Source organism: Falco peregrinus, chromosome 8 (genome assembly GCF_023634155.1).
Source record: "Falco peregrinus isolate bFalPer1 chromosome 8, bFalPer1.pri, whole genome shotgun sequence".
In the NCBI taxonomy this organism is placed as follows: domain Eukaryota; kingdom Metazoa; phylum Chordata; class Aves; order Falconiformes; family Falconidae; genus Falco; species Falco peregrinus.
The window spans coordinates 12,732,160-12,755,906 of record NC_073728.1 but is presented as its reverse complement, the minus strand read 5'-3'; the positions used below and the strand labels follow the sequence as shown (position 1 = coordinate 12,755,906).

The 23,747-nt window shown below is 38.5% G+C and overlaps 1 protein-coding gene across 1 annotated transcript in view; it reads right to left on the bottom strand.

The window, feature by feature from the left end:
• Positions 1-23,747, bottom strand: part of ZNF804A (zinc finger protein 804A) — a 153,031-nt gene that overhangs the window by 28,161 nt on the left and 101,123 nt on the right. The window contains exon 2 of the mRNA XM_055813135.1: positions 7,180-7,323. Coding sequence (XP_055669110.1) covers positions 7,180-7,323 — 144 coding nt within the window. The remainder of the gene's footprint in view (positions 1-7,179; positions 7,324-23,747) is intronic.

The window sequence follows — 23,747 nt, the reverse complement described above, 5'->3', positions numbered from 1 at the left end:
TGCACAAGCTGTAGGGTATAAAATACAATTCTCGCAGAGTTTAGATGTGTCAGTGCATGGGGTTAATACTCTGTTTGCAAGCTATTAGTGGGACAAATAGGGTATATACTTCTCTACTGTAATTATATTTCTTCTAAAAACACTTTTTTTCAGAAAAAATAAGTCAATTTGTTAATCAAACATTATTACAGAACAGCATTTCCCAAACATGAAAGACAGAAAATGTTATGCAGTATCTTTTCTGTTATAATTACTAAGGCAGGAACATAGTGATATGTCTTTTTTGGTAATGAGGAAACAGAATGTTCATTGGCAACAAAATTGCATTTTCAGTATTAATACCTTACTCAAGAATATCCTCATCTAACCCATCAGTGCAAGTTTTGAGCTAAAGAGTGCTTAAATACTCTTTTACACTGATAACAATTTCTGGGATTAAATTTTATAGGTAAAACAAAAACTGGAAGGAAAATATTTTTTTTCTTTTATCCAGGAAACAGTGTGTGATGTTTCTCCCTAAATATACTGAAATATACGTAAAGAACAGAACTTAACTGTTTTATTTTAGTATACATTCTATGAAGCAGAATAAAGACTACCATCGGCAGCCTGCCAATGTAGATGCAGTACTAACAGACCAGCAAAACTCTTTCCAAGTGTCCTTGTGCCTTAATGCAACAGGGATGTATTTCACCTTTTCCTGCAGCCTACACTTCGTGTTGTCTACACCAAAACCTACCCCAAACCACCTACCAGGGGTGACCCAGAAGCAGCACTCTTGGCAGCCCACAATCCAGAAACGGGCTCCCCCTTGGAAACCTCTCCAGCGTTTGCTCTGGACACATCCTCACACTGCAACGGGGCAGAGATCCCCACTCCGTTTCCCTCTTCCTTTGTGGCCCAATGTGCTCCTGTCATGCTGGCAATTCTGCCTTCCTCTTCAGAGTAACAGCAAAAGGTTTGACGTTTTGTTTATGCTTTCTTTTTTTTTTTTAAAAAAAAAAAGGAGTTGAGAAAGGAAGAACAGAGTGTCTGCTCCAATGCTACCAGCAGTGCTGAGCTGTAATTAATAGGCCTGGTGATGACCCGTATTAGCATTACTGTCAGTATCAGTGCTTAAGACTTCAAAGGAAGCTTTTTACCAAAAAAACAAACCAACCCCATTCCAGACAGAAAAGACCATTAGATAATGCAATAATCATGGGAAAAAAACCCTGAAATACAGTGATGGAGCAGCGTGTGTTTGGAAGAGGAGGGGGTCATTTCATGGTTGTATGTGCATTACAAATATACTTATGTATAGGAAAACACAGCTGAACATTTGTTCATGTTCGCTTAATATTTAAAAAGGCTACAAAGATTACTATCTTTTCCTGAGGGGGGGAAAAAAAAAAAAAAAAGATATATAGGAAGAGATGCTAAGTTACATTCTGGGAAACCAATAACAGTAAGAAAGAGCTACAAAACATCAATTCAAACAAAAATGTTTAAATCTTCATCTATGCTTGCTTAATATTCAGAAAGTTAAGACTGCCTGCCCACAAGGAGACACTGCGTCGTTCCATCTTCTAAGGTGAGAAACAAGCTGAAGTAAGGGAAGGAATGTACAATTTCTCCACTCCAGAAAACCCACTGCAAGAATCCTGACTATCCAATATCAAAAGGGACAAGTCACTTAGCTACAGGGATAGAAAAAAAAACACAAAGAAAAAGAGAAATACTGAAATGTACTTGAAAGAATTATTTTCACTTGCAAGGAACAGACAGAATGATGCTACACGTGCATCCCTGTGTCCCACAAGGTCCATCGAACGGGATACACCAGGGTCACGCTTTCCCCACGAGGGCATGAAGCAGCTGGCATTGCACCTGTGCTCCTGCTGCCCGTCACCACGCTCCCTGCAAACACACAGTCACCCCCTCAGTCACGCAAGGCACTGAGGGCTCGGCACCAAGACATCCACACGGGCATTCTTCTGATCCAAGACCAGCTTAGGTGGTGTTGAAGAAGTGATTTATTTTATCACTTTCAGGGATTTTCATGGCCATAAATTCTCACCATGGCCCTCCTGTCTCTTTCGTCATCTTACACGTCCCTCCTGGCAGGGCTCAGTGGGTTGCAAGGTCCAGGAAATGCAATGCTGTTTCAGGCTGCGTTGAGCTGCACCGGGGCTGTCGGCTAGTGGAAAAGGTAGGGACCCAGCTGAGAGCAGCCGACCTTCCCCCTCCTCCCGCATCTCATCAAGCAGAGCCTGGCAAAGCTGGACACAGAGCGCTGTCTTGCTCTGCATCACTGCTCGAGATCCCCTTCACCATTCCCCTATCAGGTAGCCAACTCCAGCTTTCCCACAGGAAGGGCTACACTTAAAACTTGTGAAACAGAAGTTTTAATATTCTCATCTTATGAAATATCTTAGTGGTGAATATATCCCTCAAAACTCTGACCCACTATTCTCCCATTTGTTTTGCTTATGAAGCAAGTCTTCATTTTTCAAGTTCTTAAGATTTTATTCTGCAGTACAACAAAGTTCTTTATTGACATACTGCTCTATAAGTATGTCAAAGATGACACTTTTTTTGAGAACCACCATTTCTGCATTTCCAAGATGATACAGAACACATTGCCTCTCTCTGATTCCAATAGCTCCAGGGGAGCCCAACCTGCAAAAAGCACACCTGAAAAACATGACATAAAATACTGTTGGCTCCAGGCAGTTAAATTCTTTCACTTTGTAATTCTCACATTATGTATCACGTTTCCCTTCACACAGGTATGAGCTGTGTGGCTACGCCAGGAGCTGCAGATGGCCTGGGCACAGACCCACCGCAGTGTCTGTGTTGTGTTACGCTGGCCGGCAGGCGCCCTGCGGTGTGCTCTCCGCAGGCGCCAACCAAGCAGAAAAGATGGGATTTTTTTATTTTTTCATTTTAAGAGGTAATAACTTTACAATGAGATATTTTTAAAAAGCTGTAATGATGACTACATGGATTCACTGCCTTGTTTTTAAATGACAGAATCAAACAACTGCTAACACCTATTTTGGCTGAGAGTACTGGCATGCCCAAATGTGCTACACTGCTCTTACTTTATAGCTTATATGCTTCATACCTCATAGAAGGTACAGCATTAGTAAATGAAATATTTACTATATACTATATACTAACAGGGGTTTCATTATTTTTATGCCTAACTGTAGCCTTCCACTTCTGAATTTCTTTTTCTTCACCCATATTCCATGAAACATTTATTCAATAAACACACAAAGACAACTAAAGTTTGGACTTCTGGTTGGCTACAGATTGATATTCTCTAGCTTATTTGGCACTGATCTCTAAAAAACATGCAAAGAAGAAAAACATGTAAGGAGAGAAGAATGTAGACAGGAGAAATCTGTGTCTGGACTAGGGCAAGGAGACAACTACTAATTTAGCCTTCCTGCAAAATTTGTGCGTTATTACCTCCCTACAATAGTAAATACATTTTCAGAGCAGGGAGATCATTTTCATCCAGGGAGACACAGTTTGAGAAATGACCTCTGGTTCTGTGGGGAAAATTCCTACTTATAATTTACTTACTTGATTTATTTGCATATCTAGATAGAAATACATTAGGGCTATTAATTTTATTTTTCCTAACAGCTTTTCTTTTATTGTTGCTGTTCGAAATTTGGAAGAGCACTCCTGGGAGAGGAAACAGCACCAAGCCCCAGTGGGCTGCCGTGATATTAGGCAATTAATCAGAAGTTCTGGCATGGAGAGGAAGACTTTCAAATACAGGAATAAAACACCTTTGCTCTTGTAGCGACAAGAAGTCTCTTGAGGAATGACTGTTGGAGGGAGCTAGCTGTGTGATCCAGCCTTCTTCACCAGTGAGACACCACAACTCACCAGCTCTGAACGGCTATGAGACAAAGGTCGTTCAGAGCCCAGGACTTCATGCTCAGCCACATTTATCAAAACTGCAGTGTTCTGAGGAACTCAGGCAGGACTTTTTTCCCCCTGCATAAATACAGCACTTCAGAGAGCTCCTCGTGCGCTTCCAAATACTTAAGAAATGTTGCATAAAACCATACAGATGTTTTTAAATCCCTGGCATGGGTCTCAAAAGCTGCATTCTGTGATTTTAGATCGTCATCATCAAACAGCAATTCTCTTCTTACTATATGAAATAATAGTGGTTCTGCCTTAGTTACATTTCTCTCTGTATTGAGCCCAGAACATTTTACCTGCATTATATTTTGGTGGTTTTTTTCCTTTTTTTTTTTTTTGTCTAAGTGCTTGCAAGTTGCTTTTCCAGAAGTATTTCATAAAGGCTACAGATATTGCTCTCCAAACCACATTGTCAAAGCTAAGAACGAGAAAACACTAACAGAGGCAGTGGAGATCTTGAGAAACTGCTCTGAACTCCTTCAGGTCCTAGGAGATAAAATTATTTCCCCCCATTTCTACCCTTTCTTTCTGGACTGGTCAGAAGGACCTCATACTATCTCAAAGCGAGTGTTCAGAAGCTATAAGGCACAATAAATCAAAACACAACCAACCCCTGACAGTACAGTGCCCCCCACCCCAAAGAGGAAAACTAAATAATTAGAAAATCTTCTGTTGCAAATCCTGTAAATTTTCTGTGCTAGCAACATTTGAATCAATGGAAAGAAAATCTTCTACAGTAAAACTGAGGTACAGGAGCTGTTACAAATATTTTCACCGGTACACCATCCCATGGCTTAGATAGGGTGCTAACAATGCTCAGTTAGGACTAAATATGGCTCTTCAGAACAGCAGGGATGAATTCAGGTTGTGGCAGAGCTTTCATCCATTTGATCATACAAAAACCACTGTCAGGTGCTGGGAATGAGACACTGAACTGGCTGCTTACAGCTAATTCTTGGATCATGGGAACTTTTTTCTAGTAGGTGCTTTCGCTTACCTGTCCATTATTAGTAGAAAGGTGTGATTGAAGGGAGAAAGTTAAGAGAAAAAAATATGAAGCACAATCCAAAACCAGATTATCTGTTCCTCTCACCCCTATTGAACTGCTGGAAAACTTCTGCCATTGAGGTAGGAAGTTTCAAAGACAAATTCAGAGCACTCAACAGTAGCATCTGCAATGGCTCTAGCACACTTAGCAAAATCAGGTTACTCAAAAAAAGCAGGTGGTATGAACTTTCTTGAAAAATGAGCAAATCTGAGTGAGCTTGCATTGCAGCATTTGCTGCCTGCCCCCTTTTTCACCCAAAATACAGGAAGAGGAATGGGTTTCCTTTATAACAGCCATGGAAACCACCACACAAAAAAAAAAAACAACAAAACCAACAACAACAAAACAAAAAAAACTTCAGAAGAGTTAAACTTGACTTAACCTTTTAATCTCAGGAATCAATAGTCTAATTTGTCAGTAATACTACAGAAAATTATTGCTCTGCCCAAACAAACATCCATACTGTTTTTTCTACTGGAAAACTAGAAACTTTTGTCTGATTTCCTACCAGGAAGATCAGAGTTGTGGAGGTCTTACAGAGGAAGATGGCTTCCTGTGTGTCACCAAAACCATCCACAAAGCCACATGCACACACATACACAGAGGCCTCACGCAGAAAAGATGGAGAGGTATGATCTGCCATGCTCTGTCAGACCCTTCTGCAGTGCCCACCACCTCCTGCCTAAAGCCATCAGGAAAGAAGAATAACCATATGAGCCATTGGAAACAAGCCCCAGGTCTCACACCTGACCTCAGTTTCAAAATCAATTTTTCATCAGTCCTGAATAGAGGAACAAACACTACAGCCTTCAGGTCTTCATTTTTTAGAAGTGCTTCAGAACACTGAAAAATTAATAAATAAACATCTTGAGTTCAAGTGAAGAAGATTCTGCCCATCACTTTCTTTTTTGCTGCCTCCATCAATGAGATGCTGCTGTATGGACGTAACACCTGAAGAATCAGTTCCAGCTTATTTTAAATAAAAATATTTGCAACTCATAATAAACATCTATAGGATGCAAAGAAGCTAGCTGCTGATTTCTTATCTAATATATCTTTCTCTCCAGCTTCTCACAGACTGCTATTGCTGCTGAAGTCCACATCTCCATACTTCTCAAAACTAAATCTAACACACTGACACCGTAAATTATGGGCTAAATAAAAATACCAGTGAGAGAGAGGGAAGGAAGTGTTTCAGGGAGGAGCACTGAAGGAAAGAATGGCAAATAATTGGCTTACATAATGCAGATATAAAACACATACAGCAATTAATCCATGTTCACTCTGAGCAGAATTACAGGACAAGGGAAGATTCAATTAGAAAGAAAAGCAATCAACCAGATCCACAACCACATGATTTCACCAGATTAAATAATTAAAAAGAAATAGATACAGAATAATTGTCAGCTAAGTGGACTAAGTAGAAATTTCCTGCACACATATTACATATCTTTACATTATCATAAAATATCTCTATAGTACAGTCAAGATGCATTGTCTTTTCCTCCAAATTACATAGTCCTGACTCCTCAGGCAACCAGGACATTACCCTGGGATGCACTGCCTCTCTTGTTATGTGGAAGCACTGCTTTTACATTACCAAAGCAGGACACACAACTTGGAGGTGCAGTGATAAAATGCGGTGGTAAAAATGCAAATGCCGATGTTTTAAAGCTAACATGTATCTGCTTGTGAGCTGAGCCAGAAACTTTTCATAACTGCAGTTTTCTAATATTCAGTATATTTAAGTAAAACCATATAGCCCATTTCAGAATGGTATCTGCACTAAAAGAAAATTTACCAAAAATTACGTTGAGTTTCTTATCCACATCTGTTATAACAAATGCTTCCCATAAGTCATCTCTTAGGTATACCACAGTATTTATGTGCCAAATTAAATCGCTAACAAGGAAACTCTACATTAACACTCGTAATCATATTTTTTCATCATTCCCTGTTCACCTTCACATTTCAAATGTTCACATTTCCCTTTCTTTCCATCTCAGAGTTTTCAACTCTGAGTTGTTACGTGAAGCAACATCTTCATGTCAAGATTTCTTTCTAAGAAAACAGTGTATTTTGCTTCCCAGAACCTGAATTTTGGGCACAAATCAACCCTGATTTCCAGGCTCACCTGAAGGACATCTTACTTCATTATTCCACCTGAAACTAAGTTGAAGTAGTGAGCAGATTCTTCTTACCTGTTTGTGAGCATGATCGTAAGAGTTAATGTGATTGTCAAACTCCTGGTGTTTATAGTACTGCTTGTCACAGAGTTCACAGTAGAAGTTGGCTTTAAGATCTTCCAGAGCTTTTGCTATCGTGTTTTTCTTTTCAGCATAATCCTGGAGGGGGGTGGGAAAAAGTAATTTTAGTTTTGCCTTTGATGCTGCGAATGGATTTTGTGCTCTGCAGTTAATCATATTTGTAAACATTTACACACCTCTGTAAGTAAAAGCCTTCACATATTTGCTGTGTTACACTGCACATATTTACTGTATCTGCTGCGAGGCTGAAGATTTGCACACATCAATTTGCTATACAGTTGCCAGCTCCCTTTAGGGGCTCTGTCAGAGGCTAGAAGGATTTCCCCAGGTTCTGTCTAAACACACATATTTATCATGCTGAAGGCTATTTTCTAGTTAATTTCGATCCAAGACTCACTGCTCCAAAGATCTGCTAGGTAATATACCCAAGCAGAATAAGCATGAAGATACAAACGACAATAATTTAGTTATCAGGCTTTTACAAGAAAGCAGAAAGCACACTTACTAAACAGAAAACAAAATCAAAGAAACCCTGCTGGGTCCTTCTTAAAGGCACATACGTATATACACTTCTTGAAGGCATATACGTATACACACTTCTTGAAGGCATATACGTGTACACATGAAAACACGAGGAACATTTTCATATCTGAGATGTAATGAGCACCTTCATAGTTTTGTTATTTGTCATCCAGTATTAGAAGGACAGACACACATCTCCGCTTACCGTACGTCAGCAAAGGCATTTCAATCCACCTTGCTTATCATTTATGAGCAAATTATATAAAATAATATTATTAATTTCCTAAATACATTGATGGTAACATGGCCTGTTCTGAAAGAGCATGGAAATGGTCTGTCATCTCAAATTACTTTAATACCAGTTAAACATTGAGCATGTATAATTTCAGTGCAACGACTCTTGCTTTTGACAAGTCTGCCTGGGATAGAATCACACCCTGAAATCCCAAATGCCACAAATACCATTAATACCCCTTTGATTTGTTTAAAGAAATTTCAACACTGTGAGCTCTTTGCAACTGACCCTAAATTCTCCTTGTTTCTGCCTTTTTACTTGTTCTGTTAGATTAAGATAAAACATGATCTCATAGCCAGAACACCTTAAACTGAGTTAATTTGGGGGAAAAAGTCCCTGTTTGCTAGCAGTTTTCACAGCTTAGATCTCATACACCCAATATAATTCCAAAATGGAAACTTTATCACATTAGAATATTTTAGTCACAATTTTTATTTTAAAAAAAAGGGAGGAATAGTCATACAATTAGAATTACATCCACAAAGTACTTATTTAAAATAGTACTCCAAATATAATTCGGTATGATTGGACTGCTAGCAAACACCACTGATTCATACCCAAACTGAGGTAATACCTCCTCAAAATTTTGTCCGTTAAAAGAATTTTGAATATTTGCTGACACGTGAGAAACTCACACATTTCTAAAGCATTTCATAAAATCTGTTCTGTTTAAAACCAAAAGGAGTTAGCATTTCATTTCAAGAAACAGAAATATTTTATACTTTGAAATAGTATATTTATGCTGTATGGAAACCTAGCCTGGGAACCTTAATTCTTGCTATCAAGTAGTAAGAAACTACAGATTTTGAACCACTTAAATTATTACCAAGATGCCTATGTTTAGGAAAACAGTGGAGACAGCATATAAAGACCCTAAGGAGATACAGTCCCTTGAAACACTTTAAAAACAATTCTCGTAGCCTACAAAGGGATGCCATCTAATTTTGCTTTTTTTTAAAGAAATCTGAAATATTATATATGACATCTGTGAAGGACGAGGGTGGGTGTGATGGATTCTAAGACAAGAACAGTGAATCGAATATAAATTTTCCTTTGTAAAAGATGTCAAACCATGTTGTTGATTAACTCTCAAGCAAAATTTTGCAAGGCTTACTGATATAGCAAAATAGCTTGAAAAAAAATTACGGAACTTCATTGGTGTTCCTTTTGACATAAAGCACCATTTTTGAACCAATACACTTATTGTATAGCAGAACCCAACCTGAATGCAATTATATTTGATGTGCCAATGCATCCTCATAGAGCAGAGACACTGGAATACTGCAAAGCAATAAAATTTCATCATGATCTTGGGGGTTCTACTATTAAATTCCTTCAGCTAGGGTTCTTTTGAGGGTAGGGTTAATTTTACATTACAGCATTACACCACGGTTTCGGAGGCAAGTAAAAAATGTCATCACATCATCTAAATTAGGCGCATGTAAGTAGATGAAACATAATAAAGGAGTTCGATCATACACAGGGAAGGGGAAAACCAGGACTTTTACATGGTAAGAACCACAAATATTTGACCTTAGGAACATAAAAATGGTTATATTGAATCAGGTCAATCTTTTGAACCCGTGTAAGATTTTATTCTGTGTAACTAAGGAAAGCGACTCTTAACTAAGGACCGTTCCCTCTGCTTTGCAGCTGCATTCTGCTACTTTTAGGTTTTGCATATTGGAAAAGGTCATACACACACATTTTTCATTCCCTTTGACTGGCTCATTCATAATTATATACAATCCCTACCACACTGCCTCTCACTGTCGCTCTCTGAATGATATAGTTCTAGTTTATTCAGGCATTCCTTGTACCAAGGCCACTTCCCAACCTCTGCTTGTTCTTTTCACCAAAAGAAGACATGATAACACGATATACCATTGCGCTGTGCAGTACTATATTGATATTCTCTATTTTCTACCCTATTCCTTTTGTACTGTCTTAACATAGGAAATTTTTTAAATGACGATAGAGCACTAAACCAACATTTTTATAGAACTCCTTTATCACCGACACCCTTTGCCACTGTGCAATATTTTGCTGGCAGAAGACGTTTCTACCCAACTACTACACATCACCTGACTTCAAAAACTTCACGTTTCTTCAGTGGCAGCAATGGCCATTAACAAACCTCAATGGCTGAGGTACCGGCTTTGGGGTCTAAGCATGGGCAATAGCATTAACTATTAATTGTTGGCAATGAAGTATCTACCTCCAATAGGAATACATTCACAGCAAAAACTTCTAAAGGAACAGTAGCAGAAATGTTTATTTTTGCACAATTCTGCATTGCGTTGCACTTCAAACAATCATGAAACACACAAAAAAGGTAGTTTCTTCATGTTAGCTCCTAAGACTACCTGATGAGACTTCACAATTTTCTTTTAATCTGGTGGGAAAAGACACTGAACCACCTCTCCAAACATCTTTGTTAGTCCTTTCCGTGACTTCACCTTACTGCATTGCACATACACGCACAAAAATACCTTTTCTAACACCCTTAATGGAGGGTGTTGAGGAGATTCCCTGTGGCTGTGGGATCCCCAGGGCCGTGGCAGGACTGAGGATACATTCCTGCTGCTGCTTTAGTGTTGGGAGCCAAGGGAAGTCCCATCTCAAGGGTGAACAGGGAATGGAAAGAGGAGCACACAGGCTGCTGGTTCTCTGCCTGCTAGGCTATTTCTATCGATTTTACAGGGAGTACTACCTTGGAAGAAGAGGCTTTTGCTAGCTCTATCAATTTTCATGAGGGATAACTGCCCAGAAACTGACAGTAAAAAATTACAGTCCTTGGCCCTTGATAGTATCGGACAATGGACTGCAGACAGAAATGACCTGGAAAATCATTGGAGAGGAATAGCCCTGGAGTAAAGTAGCAGCCAAAAAACTCACTTAAACAGGTTAAACACGATCAGGTTTAGTCATGATTTCATCAAGATTTGAAAACTGTCCTGGAAGTTTTACAAGAACTTTGAATTATGATTCAGCTTGGTAATGAAACTCAGAACTGAGTGTCGCTTATTTTCATTATTTTTTTCCTGAAAGGCTTATTATCTGAAAGCCTACAGCTATAATTCACTGTAGCTATTTTTCATAATTTATATGAAAGATCTCTAATAAGTGATCACATCTATAAGCTGGCTTTATTTCTCTAAATCCATCTTCTCCATCCTCCAAAGCCTTAAGCCTGGGCAAATACTACTGCAAACATCTGATAAATTGGATTAGGAACAGGCTTCATCTGCAGAGGGGCTACCTGTCACCAACTAGACTAGACTTTCTGCCCCCATTTTGGGAGAGAAAAAGAAAGAAGGAAAGCGACAGAAACATTAAACACTACTTGGATAACTTTGGAGAGTTGTCTGGATGCCTCAATCTAGTGGATATTTTTATGGAGCGCACTTCAGGCCATACTTCTACTGTCTGCAGAAAGGTCAGCTAGGAAAAAAAAAGGTAAGAATGTGAAATTACAATACGTTATCTACTCCATGGTGACTGCCAGTGTGAAGATTCTTACTTTACAATAAACGTGAGCTCCTTTTATTGCAGTAAGCTATTCTGCATTTACTGTAGGCTTAAAAGGGTCAGGCCTGCAGTCACTACAAAGTAAAATGTATTACAGAAATAAACCCCTTCTTGAGGATAATTTACTGGTACAGTCATCCCAGAGAGGATTAGACTGCTCCGGCCTGATCCTCCGGATTAGATCACATTAGACCCGACAGATGTTCCAGTGTAACCTGGTTTCACAAAAACTATTTAAAGCATTTTTTTTCTGTCCCAATAACTGCAGGGGAAAAAAAGAAAATTAAAAAAAAAAAAAAAAGGCGCAAAAGTGTATTTTGAACACTGTCAAAAACTTGAGCTAATACTCTTGATGTGGCAAAGCTACTCTATATATTAGCTGTATTTATATGACAGAACCTGCCTAAAAATATGCTGTTACCACCCCCCCCCCCACAAACCAACAAACAAACAAAAAAACCCCAAAACCAAGGGAAAAAACTGGCCATAGCTTAAGAACACCCTTCTCTATAGTCAATTAACTATGATACCCATGGACATGATAAACAGCAGATTCCCTTAATTTGTGGTATATTTACTAGGCATTATAAAGACAGTACAAAGAAGCAGATTTAACTGAATAAGATGTATGATTTGCTAACATCTCCTCTACTATCGTATTACTTGGTACACGTAATTTTTTAATACCTTCTCATATTACTTATTTTTTCTCATGTAAGCAGTCTATACATCATTCACTGATGCACTTGAAGGAATAAATAAAAAATAGATTGCATTAATAATGTTAAAGCAGTCTAGTACCAAATCTAATTATTTATAAGGTTCTTGTCCTTATCAAGCCGGTGAGATCAAAGCAAAAGCCAATGAGATACATTGATCAAATTACTCATTGATCTTAACAAATTCATTTCCAAGCAGTGTATAGTGAGTTTCAGTTTCATACCAAGGAGTCTGGCTGAGAAAATATATACCAAGAATATCATCAGACCTTTTTGATTGGCCTACCTGAAACATTCCCATTAGTTGAGAGATGTGATAGCAACCTAAAACTCACAAGGCCATGAACATCAGATGCTATTTCCTTGATTTCTTGATCCCTTCTGACACTTTCCTTTTAGGCACAGGTGTACCTACCAGCAATGACCTCATTGTTTCACTGCAGTGGATGAGGATGGGCTCAAGAAAGGAGTGGTACTCTGAAGACCCCTACATTAATTGAACATCAGAGGCTGAAAAAAACACACGCTCTGCCTTTATTTTCTCTTCAAGATTAACTGCAAACAACCAGTTACAACCAAAACACTTATTACGTACAAGAGAGTTAATCAGTATTCTGCTACGTGTGTACTTGAAAATGATATTAAGGACATGCAAATTATTATAAAACTGGTTTCTCATCTTCCTAATAAACACACAGAGAGTATTTCACATTTAGGTAAACACCCTTAACATTAGGTTAAATAACATAGTGAAATCAGGAAGAAATAGCAGAATTTATTCAAATTAGTGCTGTTTGCTTCCTAATGCCATCATTGGTTTTTGAAACACCAGATTCGTTAACCACACATCTACTAAGGCAAACAGCTGCATTTTGCCCCCCCTGCCCTAAGCGGGGCGAGATGGATGTGACCAGGGACAAAGCTGGACTCAGCAGAGAGCAAAGCAATGCAGAACAGTGTCCTGCACTGTTAGGATGGATTGGATTAACTTGAAAGCAATCTTATGATGAGACAGCAATTTGTTATCAGATTTGTCTGTCTCATTAACTTACTTAAAGTACTTATACCGTATAATTACTTTTAACTGGGTCTCATGAAATCACTTGATTGGGGTTTTTTTTGCCATTAAAACTAACTGTTGTGCCTAGGTATGTAGAACTATTTATTTATTCTGGTGCTTTAAAAATTACTTCCAGGCAGAGCATGCACTCACAAGGCGAGAATGCCAGACACACGTTTGCTTGGATACTAGTATTAAGAAGGAACTCTTCAGCAGTGCTTACAAGAAAGTGTGGGTCTAGTGATACCGGAAAAAAAAATATTTACCCCATGTCTACTACTAATCTTTTGACGTACACACACGGTGGAATTGAAGAAGGTTTTTCTGTAGAAAAAAAAGAAGGTTTAACTCTAGATATCTTCTTCACTAAATCTTCATCGCTGTTTAATGACAAGTAAGGGAAGGAGGAGGAGCCTGGTACCAATCTCCTTTACTCTCCCATGTTAAATAGTTCAGTCACACACTTTAATTAGAGCAGAATTTTGATTTTAAAACATCATGGGGTTGATTTTTGGCATTTCATTTCCTCATAGCAGGCATGTAGTCATCTAAAGACTTTCGTAGCTACTTAACGTAATGTCATTGACAGGTAAGTGTCTAATGTAATTAGACTCTTCAGGAAAATCAAGTTTTCTATTTGATCCTACCAGCGGCACATGAAACTAAATGAAGTGCCTTTTAACCCTGCAGAACTTGCAGCCCTGGAGATGGACTGAAAACCCCTCTTGAGCACAAAAAACAAGCGCTAGAAAAAATGTCAATATTCAGGGCTGGCTGTGCTCAGACCGAGGGGTATGACAACATCTTTTGCAAGGCGCGGCAGGACCCCAGGAAGGGCAAAGAACAGGGCAAGGGCAAGCTGTTTATTTATTTCACCTCAGGTTAACTGACTGCAAATTGACTGGCTGCTATTAATTTGTATTAAAAAATTGCTCTGAGCTCTTCAAGCCTTAATTTGTTGGTAAACTTAGGTTTTGGTCTAACAAAAATTGCCAGTCAAGCTGGCCGGGGCGCTGAGGAAAGAGAAAACTGGACCCCATCTTATGAAACTTATTTAATTTTGAGCATATGGTTGATCTACGGAACAACTTACAGATTAAAATCTGCAAACCTGTATTTTCAGGATGAGAGTTCTTGGTAATTATCGAGTTCAGTGTTCCTTGCTTTGGCTGCTGTGCTTGACTAATAATTTTTTTTTCTGCAAGATTTTTATCATGATAGTCTATAGTGATTTTTTTTATGCTAAACTTTCAAAACACCATTTTTCTTGTATTTTTTCTGCTTCTGCTCATATTTTTTAAGGAATGTTTTTTTAAGAGAAGCAAAAGGAAATATCATAATCTTTGAACTGAAATAAAGATGTTTATGTGCCATTTTGTTCCTCTCAAGAACACAACTTCTCCATGACTGGTTAAAATTGCAATCCATTCTACTTTCAAACAAATCTGAAACTTTGTTATTTAAATATAAATCAGTGTCTCAAAACTGTGAGATTATATTTGCCCTATGGAGGAAGTTTCAAACTGTATTTTAAATTCAACAAGTCCACTGCAGGAGCAGGGCGCTGCCAAACAGCGCATGGAGCCTGCTGAAGTCAGTGCTCCTGGAAATCCCCCGCAGCAGGATCAGGGATTTTTCTTCGCAGAACCTTTCACCAATTCCATTTTACTATGGCTTTCCAGACCATTAAACTTTCCATGCAAATTTACTATCTTTTTTATAGCTTCAGGGACCCATCATGACTAGCCTTACATTATGTGCATTGAAGTTACATGCCACAAGCACTTAAATACCCAGCCACGGAAAAAGAGACCTTAGAACTGGGCCAGGTCTGAAACACTCCTAGGCAGGTTAGTGTGCCTGCCCAGCAAGTCCTGGACACAGACAGGAACCAATTCCAGTTGCAAACCAGAAGGATGGTCTATTCTGATACATAGCTGATGGTCTGTATCAGCTTATCCTGCTGGAAAGAAGTATCTCCTACATCGGCATTTGGTTATTAAATGGAACACATCCTGTATGGCTGGACCAATGTACTTTTAATTTTAGTTAAAAAAAACACCACTACCAAAAACCCCCAAACCCACTAGGAATTACTCTCCTGAGCTTCTTCAGTTGTCTAATTATTAATATGTACAAGCTTAAGATTTGCATTATAGTGCAATACGATGCAGTTAATATTTATTTTCCTAAAATTAATCCTCAGTGTTACCAGTGTCAGAAAAACTTTATCTGAACAAAAACAAAAACAACAACAACAAAAAAATTGGTGGTGGTGAGCGAAGGCATTTCTTTTGGCATCTTTAAATAATGCAAATAAATCTTTTTACTCTGAGAAAAGCCCAGAGAAAAAGTTAGTCCTCATGGGAAATGGAATTAAGTTTAAATTTCCCATAGAGAAAACTCCTTGAAAAAAATCCTTATAAAGACTTCTACTTTTAGGATGATTCAAAATACTCTTCACAAGCAGTAATTGAGCGTGATGCTCAGTCTAAGTGAAAAGACAGTAACACTACTTGGACAAAGAGAAACAAGACTGTAAGAACAGTGCCTTGCAAACACGCAAACAGGTTTTGAAAATCCTGTTCTTTCATTTCTGAGATTGTTTTGCAAGTTGCCAAAGCATGAGAAGAGCCCTGCAGGAGCCCTGATTTACCCTGGCAGATCTACACTAGCTAAATTACAAGTGACCTTATTGCGGTCTTAAACACAGATATAGCATCTTTGAGATGAAATGGGCCTGGAGATGAGATGGGCAGGGTCTTTGCTCTCTCTGAAAAGATGATAAAAAATGTTGCAAATGTCTGAACAACCCTAGGTTAAAAAAAAAAAAAAAAAAAAAAAAAAAGGTGGATGGGAAAAGGAAAATAAAGAAAGGAGCTTGGAGTAACAGTAACCAGTGACCCATGGCAAATGTCTTTTTTCCAATGACTTTTAATGAGTTTTTCTTACTTTTTGATTTGTGTGAGAAACAAATGGCCAATGGAGCATTTATCATTGCTATGAAGCCCACATATACAAAAAGTTACTTGAGTTACTTGAATAGATGCAACTCATGAGAATAATTACTTTATGTCAATGATAATACTTAAGTTTTGAAGCTTTTAGGTCATAAAGCTTGATAATTGACAGTCAATCATTTCAATAAAAGGAAAAGACCCCTTAAGGCTCATAAATGCATAGAAGTCTGATTTTTAACTCCACCTCCTGGCCAAAGGGGGGAAGGAAAGATTTCAGTTGATTTGATACTTTTCACTCTTGTGGTGGAAAATGGAAAAAAAATGAAAGACTGTGGTACAGCCATGTGTCAAGATACACTGTTGGGCAAACGCTTCTGAAGTTGAGACTGTCAGACATAGAAAAGACACGAGAAAGTGTTTTTATCATCTCTTCACTGTCTACCTACTCAGGCAAGTGTTCAGTAACAGCCAGCCCTGCAACAAGGATGGCCATATTCAAACGTCTTACGTCTAGTAACTGTGCATGAGCTGATGGAAAATGCCAAAAAAATTACTGGCTGCTACCACCAATGACATTTCCAAGGAGATTCTTAGAACGGCATCAGGACTATGGCCGTGCCCTGTGTTGCTCTGATGCCAGCAGTGCTGTGTAAGTGACACCTTTTGCTGCAAGATGAACACACAAAGATGAAGCATTTACACAGCATTGCCCAGAATTATTAACTGCATTCAAAGAGATGCAGAGAAAATGAGCCACATTCACAAAATAGCCAAAGCTTCCTCAAAAATATCACACTTAAACCCAGACATTGGCATAAATGACACATTTAGGCTGATCCTTAGTCACGCTATTCCATTTTTCTCCATTTTCTGTCCTGTTTTCTGCTAGCAAATGGCCAAAATCCCTGAAGTTGAGCAAAAATGAAGAGAATGACATGCTGTCGTGCTGTCAGGTAAAGAAATGAGGGGGTTAATACATTTGCAATTCACACTCACAAAAGCTCAGGACCACATCAGAGACCGAGATCTGACTGAAGTTCGAGGGACTCTCGCTGCCCATCTGTCACACACTGCAGCATTGAGAGGAGCTATCAGAGAGGGAGGTTGCTAAACCACAAACCTTACGTGAGCAGTGCTAACATGCTGGTCTTGATTTTTCTAATAACAGGGACATTGCAAAAGCCATCAGGTCCAATTTGAAACTCTGGCATGAAAAGTATTCCAGATATCTTACTGACCATTTCTATGAGAATAGCGCCTATAGGTTCCCATTGCTTTAGGGAGGCTGAACAGCATACAAAAGACAGTTTTAAAGTCTCCAGAAACTGAAGTGGTACTTTACAGGTACCTCCTCCTCAATACACGTGTCTGTCTGGCTTGTTGTGCCCTTATTTCTGCCTTCCAATCTATTTTTCTGGCTGTACTGGAGGATCCTTGAGCCTCAAGGTCATGCTGCTTCTGTAACCGGTGAGCAGTTCAAGGCATTCAGTAAAAGAAACAGATTTCTTGCATAAAACTGCTGGGTTTTTTCCAAAGGCTTCATATTCTCAAATTATTCAATTCTTTCTTAGCCTTAAGCCATCCCTGCCCAGCCAGAAGGTTTTCGTTGAAAGGACCTCCAGCTGTCTTGAAGAAACAAACAGCAGACAAATGCCCCATGCAATGGAAACTGTTGGATGCACAACAGGCTTTCCAGCAGGAATCATCGGTGGAACATATGCAAAACTAGCATTTCTGAACCTGCTAATTGTTTTTCTTAAAAAACCAAAAGTATCTGCAATATTGCTGATAGAGGAGTCAGATGCACAGGATTCCAGCTAGCTACAGTTAATAGTGGAAAAGAAAAAAAAAGGCCAAAATTTAATATTGATGTAAAATGACTTTTTATAAAAGACAATAAAACTGACATTCTGGATGCAGAGCTTCGCAAGGCCTACTTAAAAAACTAATCCTTGAGTAGCAGTGAGCCGACAAAAAGTTGTATATATTGACAAACCTCAAAAGGGCCTTGGATCTTGGACTTTGTCCTTCAACACAGCACAAGTCAGCCAGCAACTGCAGCAGCAGTCGGGTTTTCTCAGGACTTGAGCTTCAAGTGTGGATCCTACAACATTTGTGAATAATATCCTCACACTGTGGACCCATTTTCCTTTTCCATTAGATCCTCCACCATTGCAAAATAAATAAACCCTTGAGATTTTTACCTCTCTGTTAATTTAGACTGAAACGGCTTGACCATTTCCTGCAGACATGTACATTAACACGTGCACATTCAGAGCACGGCAGCATAAATCTAACTTTGGAAACCAGGCTTAAGATACGCTACCTAAAGTGCAAACCTGTAGTAACCAAAATGGATTTGGGAAACTATCAGGCCAGGTTTAATTTCACAAAGAAACAACCCATAAACCCCAGGGAATTTAGGTAAATAGTGTTTTAAAAAAACACAAGTCAGCATAGTGGAGAGCCTGAAGTCTGAACTCAAGGCAGTTTTAATCCTGACCTTACCAGAAAGCAGTGTCAGGACTGTCTTTTCTGCTTTTGGATTTTCTGCCAAATTTTGCAGGGGGAAGAGCACAGAACTAGTGAGAGCTGGAAGCAATAATGCTGGTACCAGCAGATCTAGTGCTCTGCTCCCTCAACGATGCACAGCCCTTCGCTGCCTCTCACAGCAGCTCTCATGGACAGCTCTTATGGATCAATATTCCTGTGGGATTTTAAAATACATTAATATAGCACCTGTTTATCACACAGAGAAAACGACATGCTAATGTACTGTCTCTTTAAAACTGTGCTAATGATTACAAGGAATTTTCCTGTTTATTACTACTACAGATAGATTGTATGTATTCTGGGCATCCAGTGAAAAAACAACTATTTTTGCAAAAAAAAAATCTATCATATGGTAAAATACTTCATGATGATTAAGTTAGATTAAAGTCTTTTAACCACTCCAGACAAGCAATTTATTTTTTCCAAATAGAATGGAAAGTACTCAGCAGAGGATGCTCATGTTAAAGTTTTGTGTCGAGATGCTGCCAGGAGGCTTTAAATGAAGACAAAGCACTTAGGGTTTTTTCTTCCCATTTAATCCACAACAATGCAGATGAAGCTTTTATATATGCATATTTTAATGGCTTCGTTTTAAGCATAGTTTTAGCAACATTTTTGGTGTTTATTTTGATCCCTTTGCATGTTATAAATTTCACAAGCCAAAGTTTAAAATGATATGCTTAAATATACACATATGTATACAAATACATGTGTATAAAAAATAAAGTAAATGGGAACATCATTCATCGTCATTAACCTTGCTTTTATAAACAGATTTTCAATGAGTTTTATCTACAGAGGCACATTAAATCAAGTAATGACGATGTCCCCGTGTACAATAAGACTGCGCTGATAGCGAAGGAGCTCGCTCAGCTCTCAGAATATGAGTCAGCAATTGTTCCTTGACTTCTTTAATTTGTTACAAGCTACATCCCCTTAAGAGCGCCTCCTGGAATTCAAAAGGTTGGACAGGAAAGTGGCAGAAAATCAATACTGACAGCTTCTGTCACCCTCCACAATCTATATAGCTCTTTCTAAGCTAAATTGCTTCTTTCTAGTATTTGGCTGCTTGAGTCTTGCTTATGTAAGAGTTTTTTTTTTTTAAAAAGTTACTTTCTGGAAGAGACAGTTGTTACTTTCAGCACTAAAAACCAGAACAAAACTGGCTCTTAGTTGGGGTTTGTGCAGGTAACTGTTGTGATCAAAGTTGCATTTTCATGTGAAGACTGTCCAAAGCCATGACAAAAGGACTCACTGCACTCCTGTACCAGCTGGAACACTTTTGAGGTGGATTAGCCCAAAATTTGAAAGGCAGATTAATAGCACTGGGCCCATTTGATTTTCTTACAGCTCTTTAATAAGTAACGTTCCTCTATTTACATGCTTATAAGGGTTAATATAAAAATGCAGTGAAATACAAATGCCAGAAGCTTTAGATCAAGCCTTAAAATGGTTTTCTTACCTACTGTATTTTAATTATGAATAAGTACCAGCACTAATAATCAATACATGCAACATGGAGGAAAACATTAATTTTTCAAGAAAGGGTTTTTAATATGAGGCAAAGTAAAGGTCATTCTAATCTAAACTAGATTAAAAGTAAAGTAAATTAAACATCCCTTTGATATGAGAATTTTGCAGGTGCTGCAGCTGTTAGCAGTCTTCTCATTAAAAAAAAAAAAAAAAAACCATAAAAAAAACCCCAAACAACCTTAACAACAATAATAGGAGAAAACAGATTTTAGCAGACAGGGAATGACAATTTATGCCCTTGAAAAGAAAGCTGAAAATACATAGAAAAGAATCAATGCCTAGCAGTATCCTGGTTTTACTTGGCGTCTTTCCTTGAGAATGTGAGACAGGTCTGTTGATTATATTTTTTTTTCTGCATCCTGAACTTCTGGAGTTTTTCAAACATTTTTTCAGGATTGTGTTCCTGTCGCCTTAAAATTGGGGGTTATAGTTCAGTAATCAGAACTGAGCAAGTGATGAAAGTATAAAGATTCTGACAGTGGCCAATCACTTTGGATTTTTAAAATAATTCTGCTAAACGTTTTCAAAGAAGCTACTTAAGTGTTGATTTCTGTCCTTATTAAAAGAAAAGCTTTCTTTGGCCAACTCAATACAGCACCTACCTGCATGGAAACGTAAGCCTTCAGCAACTGCGATTAAGAGAAATTAAGATCATGCCTGCAACACTAACATTTCGTCACATATAAAAGACCCCCTGAAGCCTAGGACCACTGAAGCTCCCCAACAGTAGCTTCAGACAACCAACCATGTACAGCTCCTGGCCTCCAGCTCCCCCCTGAACCACCTGCTGACCAAATGCCTTTGCAATGGGAATGGAAGGTGAGATGCCTAAGATAAGGTGAGATATAAAGCACACAAAGCCCTGTAACACAGCACAACACGGAGAAGTTATGCATTTTCCCTGGCTGACTTCCTTTAGGGGTTTTCACGTATTCAAAACCATCACAAGATTCATCAGAACAACCTATACGAGACTGAATCTGACACTTTGAGAGGCTAGTGTTGATGGTATATATACATGTATATTCTCTACATACAAACAACTTCCATTTTGGAAATGTCTTACCAAAGGAGGTGGAACTAAAATTATTCCTGTGAATAATTTCTGCAATACGCTGCAATAGCGGTAGGAAGAAGCAAAAGCTCTCACTCCTTTCTCTTTCTTGAGCCAAGCGTTTGACTTCTGCTTTAAATGGCAATTCAGCCGCTGAACACAGGGCATTTAATGTTGACCTTGCATGCTTACTTTTAAAGGCAATGAGAATAGAACAATTTAATAGAAATTCATTGACCTTTTAAAAAGCTTTCCTACACCATTTTTCCTCATAAATTGGTAAAATATTTACTACCATGAAGCTTTTACTTTTTCCATTAACAAATACTCTTTTTACTGCCTACTCTATTCTAGTCATAATATTCTTCATGATGTAACTATGTGCCATGCAAATAATTATGAAATAACATATTTTTAAATTGCATTTTAAAGTAATAGAGTCACAAAGAGAAGCAGTAGGCAAAATAGTTCAACAGCATGTAAGTGAAAATGTAAATTCTTGTAATGCATATTTAAATGGCTGTTTGCATAATCTCAGAGCTCCCTGGCTTTAGCATTGCTTGCTTCAGTCTTTATTCCAGGCAGCTGAGCACTCCAAAGGGATGAGTAAAGAGGAGGGCAGAGAAGAGCTGACTCCTAGCAGATGTTGTCCCACATCCAAGTAACCAACCCCAAACAGTCCACCCGCTACACTCGAGAGCCTAACCATTAATGAAATAATATCTAATCACTTGCAAATGATTAGGTCACCACTTAGGAGAAGACTTCATAACTAGTTCACATTAATGAAATTAACAGAAGTTTCTACCGGGAGCCAAATAAACCATGCTAGGAGAAGTTCCCAGCAGAAAGATGGAACCTGGCTCCATCCCACAGGTCCACAGCTGGTGTGTACAGCAAGCAAAGATTGACCTCAATAGAGTACATTTTTTTTCTGTCCTCTTTTCTTATCCATATCTTCTGAAATCATGACACAGAAGTTCAAGCGTACATCCCCAACACATTCTTTAGTTTTAGGCAGCAGGACCCACATAGTAATGACCTTGAAGACAGACTTGAAAAACATTTGCTGTCCAACAAAACATGGCATTTCCTTCTTCAGTTCAAAAACTTTCCTGTATCAAGAATTTTCTGTACGCACACACACACACACTCAGGTATATATTTGTACCTCTGGTTTTTCATTTCAGTGGTTCTCAGTTTTCCCATACTCAGTCAAACAAGTTGACTTTGGGTGAAGAATCTTTGACCAGAGGATCACAACACCCATGTGACCTTTATTAATGGCCGAAGAGACCTTACAACTTTCATGCAGCCCTAGCATATATTAACATATAGCAAACTAGCTCTAGTTGCACAGGAGGACCAGACGGCAAAACCATCCTATTGTACTTATTTTTTCCAGCAAGAAGGGAGTAGCTCTTAACCTACTGCTGAACGCGTTGACTTTACGTGAACAGAAAGGTGACCTAAGTATCATCAGTGGGCAAGACCAATGGAAAAGTGAAGCAGCCGAACAATCCTACCCAAATACAAGAGGACCACATTAAAGCCACTGTAAAATTAGATAACACTGATTTGATTGAACAGTGTGGAGGAGAAAACATGATGTGTTGGGCTAACAACTTCATTAACCAATTTAAAACTGTGCTTTTCAGATTTGATCATCAACATAGCTGTTTGGAAACACATGTCATCACAGAAAGAGCCGCATAGGATCTCTCCAACACTACGTAATTAAAAGCAAACACTGAGCACTTGACTGTTGAAGCCAGAACCTCTGTCAAATAAACTTTATTGAACAATAAATTCAATTTCAAATTAGCTTATTATTTTAAGATTAAAGCATGCTGTACTACACACACAGAGCTACATACTCTGAACGCAAGTGGAAAGTATTCATTACAAGAGCAGTCATGCTTCAGTGACAGCAATTATCATCTTGCACTTGTGAAATGCCATACAAAATGAGACTTGCTTCAGATGGTTTTATTTCAGCCCACCTGACCTGAATCAAACCAACATACTGCAAAAGCTACACGCATATAATAGCCAACACCACCAATTGATTGCCATGTGGTGTTTTCGTGGGTTTTAGTGTGAAAACATCAGTGTCAATACAAATAACATCTTTGATTTTACCTTACTTAAAAAAGGAAATCATCCATGCTTGCATTCATGACAGAAAAACAGTTTCACAAATCTCATTTCAACTGATGTAACTTAGCATCATTTTAAAGACTCGGTTTCAGACTGGGGTTACTCCACACTTACA